Genomic DNA, 4104 nt, shown 5'->3' with positions numbered 1-4104 from the left:
ATAAAGGTGTTCTTCCTAATACACGGCGCACGAAGGAGGGTAGAGCTAAAGGTAAAGGTGTTCTTCCTAATACACGGCGCACGAAGGAGGGTAGAGCCTTTTTTTATGAGGCACACACTGACACACCACAATGAGCACCTGCACACCAAGTGCTTGATGAAATGCCTAAAAGGAAAGGAGAAAGATGAGAAGAGAGACGAATATGAAATGGTTTAAAAGTAAGAAGTGTGCCGACATAAGGACGATGTACTCTTCCAGCCTTGTAATATATCCTAATAAGAGCCTGTTCGGACTCTCTCCCCGCTCCAACTCCACTCTGGAGCGGAGCAGCATCCAGTTTAAATTTTCAGAGTCGCCCAATGACCACTCCACGCGCTCTGAAGCAGAGTCGCCCAATGACCACTCCACGCGCTCTGAAGCGGAGCAGCATCCAGTTTAAATTTTCAGAGTCGCCCAAGGACCACTCCACACGCTCCGCTCCACGCTGAAGGAGCGGAGGCTTGCCGAACAGGGCCTAAGGCTATTGAAACCGAAAATGCTAAATAGAGGAAATCACCTTTTTAAGTCTCAAAACATTCTAAAAAAAAAATTACACGTCCATATGGATGTGTACCACATGTGTGCAAAATTTGAACATGATATACATTATGATCACCATAATGTATTACATTATCAGACTATACACATGTAAAATACATCCCTACGAACGTGCATGATTTGTTTCAGAATTTAACTTCAAAAATGTGATTTATGATTTTTGCCACAAAAAAAAAACTGCATGAAGCTCATCCTAAAACCAGATTTTTTTCACAGATCTCAGACTGATTAAAGCTCTGTTGGCAACAAGAACTGAAGTTCAGACAGCATCCACATGCATAAAGTACAACTTATACATCCTGCAACATCTCGAAAGGATCTAACAAACTATGAAGTTCACAAACAGTACAATTCATACCAAGATGCCAACTACAAGACGACCACCAGGCACGAGCACCAACACAAGTGACAAGTTGGCAAAGCGTTCTGCGAGGCCCCGCGGTGCACATAAAGTTTCCCAACAAGTTCAGGCCATGGTTACCTGTGCTACGACTAGATTAGGCGAAGCGTTGCCCCTTCATAGATATTTCTGGCCTACAGAAGCTTTGAAGCATCTGGCAGAACTCCTTGGCCTTGCTTTCAGCGACTGAGCAATGAAAAGTTACTGTCATCTTTTCTAGCACTGTTGCCCAACGGAATAACCGTTTCATAAGAGCAGTTTCATGTTCAGTTCCTCTCAAGTTGTGGATCTCTACTTCTCGAAGGCAATACAGCGTGAGTTCCTCGATTTTCCAGTTTGGTGGCTGATCACAAACACAACCTGATGGGCATCCAGTCTGCAATGGGAGCATGCCAGCTCAATAAGATCAGCGGAAATAATTGAATGCCATGAAATAAGAATGATGGAGCTGGAAATTCCAAGATTGCCCGGATATTTAAGATATGTCTTTAACAAATTTACAAGAGAATACCACCTGGAAAATAGTTTGAAGCCAACCTACTGCAGACTATATGATTATTGTATGCAAATAGAAAGTCAAATAAAAAACATTATTTCGGTTTTAGACAGTTAGGTATTGTGCCTTCTCTTTTGAACAGAATAAGGTATTGTGCTATCGATAAGCTGTATTGAATGACATCTTAAATTGGAACCATTGTTATTGATGCAACCTTTAAAAACAAATGGCCCAAGCATAGTACTATATTAATATTTCCCCCTATATCCCAAAAATGCTCGTTGGGACATAGCGCCAGGCGAGGCTGGTATCCTCACTGCACGTGACTCTCACATTCATGCTGAACCAATACCAAAACTCACATATAATTTGCGTACACCTGCTTGTGACTAATTAACTGCTCGACCTGGGGTGAACCAACTAATTGCATTAATTATGTTTGACTGTTCAGCCCACACATCCAGCTCACCATACGCGTGTCAAGCCTGTCTATCTTCAGTCCCAGGTGTCGGTTTCCTTCAGTTATCGTACGGCTATGATCGCTCAAGAGTTCAAGATCCGATGGCTCAACTGTTATGGGCATTTACTGTTCCGTTTCAATTGTAATCGCTGTACCATTTGACTAGTCGCCGAGCTATATAGCCAGCTCCCGGCCATCTGTAACCATAAGCTTTCTCTGAAGAATCCTATCAACATCACTTTACAGCAATATAGTATATTCTAGTTTGATACCCTATACGCGCTCCTCCGTAACAGCTCTATCCAGTTGCCACTCATCGCTCTGTCTATTTTCTCTCCTCACTCATCCCCCCTTCTCTGCTCACGCAACCTCACTCTTTCCTCTCTGCTTGCCACAGCTAGTTCATCCCCATGTGTTCATCCATGTCCCACTCAAGCCCCTCGGCCCCTCGATCGCATCATCATATGGATGAGTGTCGCCACTCCCGCTGAGTGCCCGGAATGCAACATGGTGTATGTGCTATAGTTTGTCTCTGGCATGGTCAAAAACCCAGGAAGGCCCACTTCTACAAATGTGAGCGCCAGGGTGTAAGTTTCCTCAGCCATGCATCGTCAATCTACTCGCAGTTTGCATGCTCTCAATCCACCAGCACTGAAGAAAGATGTGGATCTTTGTCATCCCGCACCAGCTGGCGGCAGTGTTGATTAGCGCCTAATTCATACGTAACTCGTTTTTTACTACATGTTACATTAGCAATGTGCCCCCCCCCCCTCCTCCCCACAATGTGACATCTGCCTTGGCTGCGACCAAGCAGAGCCAGTTCATAAATCCCCAGAAGGTGGCGTTAGACGTCGACCATGAAATCGTGCTTATTAACCATTAGCCGTGGACAATCACATTGCACTTAATCAAGTCATTTTACATTTTTAAAACGTATATTTGCCGACAGCAACATAAGTGCAGGTGGGCAACTGTCATTTTGTTGACGCGTCACGATGTCACAAATTACGCGTACCCGCCTTGAAATCAACCACGTCAATGCATGCTCTGACACACCACCCTGTCCGCTCCTTATTAACCACGCTTCATAAATCATTCATTAAAAACGCAGGTTATTAGGTTCACCAGCTCACACACGCACAGCACATTAAAATCAACACAAGAGCCCCAAGCCGCCCATCCCGTGAGACCCGTCCTCATGAAAGTTCTCCCCCAGCCATTCAGTGATCTAATGCCTGTGCAACTCACTCCCTCGCATCCTCTCCTCCACCTGTCACAGCCTTTCACTAGAACCAGACCGGAAAAAACAAAATCCGTTAAGAACCTGGTGCCCAGTTGAACCAGCAGCTCGAGTGAGCTACTCTTCCGACCAGTGATTCCTATGGCACTGGATCAAAGCAAGATACAGGGAGCAGCGCAAGGGATACTACTGTGCTAGAGAAATAAACTTAAAGAACGATTTTGCATTGCTAACCTTTCTGCCGTCAGTGAACTGTACCACATGGCACTCTTTCTCCAGACAGCTCAAGGGATACACTGTGTCATATGCAACCTACCCACACACCTAATTGGGATGTATCACTTTGTCATATCTGACACACGGATGGCGCGTATTCAGCTTCATATCAGGTATTACGAGTGCGTATTTGGGCGGTATTGAGATAGTCACTATAATAAACCCAAACCACAAAGCAACAACCGATGCATGGGATTCCATCGTCGCCTGGCACCATGTCCCAAAAATCCGCATCCCCTAAATCCTAACTATTTTTTCAAGATTGAGGCTGACATGCAATGACTCGAGACAAATTCACATCACTGCCTTACATGTCTATCGAGAGCTGCTATAAATTCTGACACCTCTCCGGAAGCAGCGATCTCTTTACCCTTCCTATACCGCCTCCCCCACCTCCATCCCTTGTGGCCAGGGGGCGTACCCAGGCAGAAGTACCATGGTGCACAGTGCACCATGCCAAAATTATTTTCCTTAATATTCTACGTATACTTTGTGACACCCAAAGTCTAAATGAGAAACATGTATGACTTATATTTAGGGCACTGGTTCATTTCTTGACCTCGCCACTTGCAACATCGCCATCTCCTCCCCTGTAAGAGCATCTCCAACCAGGCCCCTAAACGGGACCCCTTAAC

At 45.2% G+C, this 4104-nt stretch overlaps 1 protein-coding gene across 1 annotated transcript in view; it reads right to left on the bottom strand.

Annotated features, from left to right (window-relative positions):
• Positions 1–818: 818 nt before the first annotated feature.
• LOC119302879 overlaps positions 819–4104 on the bottom strand; it is a 5742-nt gene continuing 2456 nt past the window's right edge. The window contains exon 3 of the mRNA XM_037579929.1: positions 819–1373. Within this exon, the coding sequence (XP_037435826.1) occupies positions 1095–1373 (279 nt within the window). The 3' untranslated portion in view covers positions 819–1094. The remainder of the gene's footprint in view (positions 1374–4104) is intronic.

The sequence above is a fragment of the Triticum dicoccoides genome, chromosome 1B (genome assembly GCF_002162155.2).
Source record: "Triticum dicoccoides isolate Atlit2015 ecotype Zavitan chromosome 1B, WEW_v2.0, whole genome shotgun sequence".
In the NCBI taxonomy this organism is placed as follows: domain Eukaryota; kingdom Viridiplantae; phylum Streptophyta; class Magnoliopsida; order Poales; family Poaceae; genus Triticum; species Triticum dicoccoides.
The sequence above is the reverse complement of the archived record's forward strand: the minus strand, read 5'-3'. Positions and strand labels throughout refer to the sequence as shown.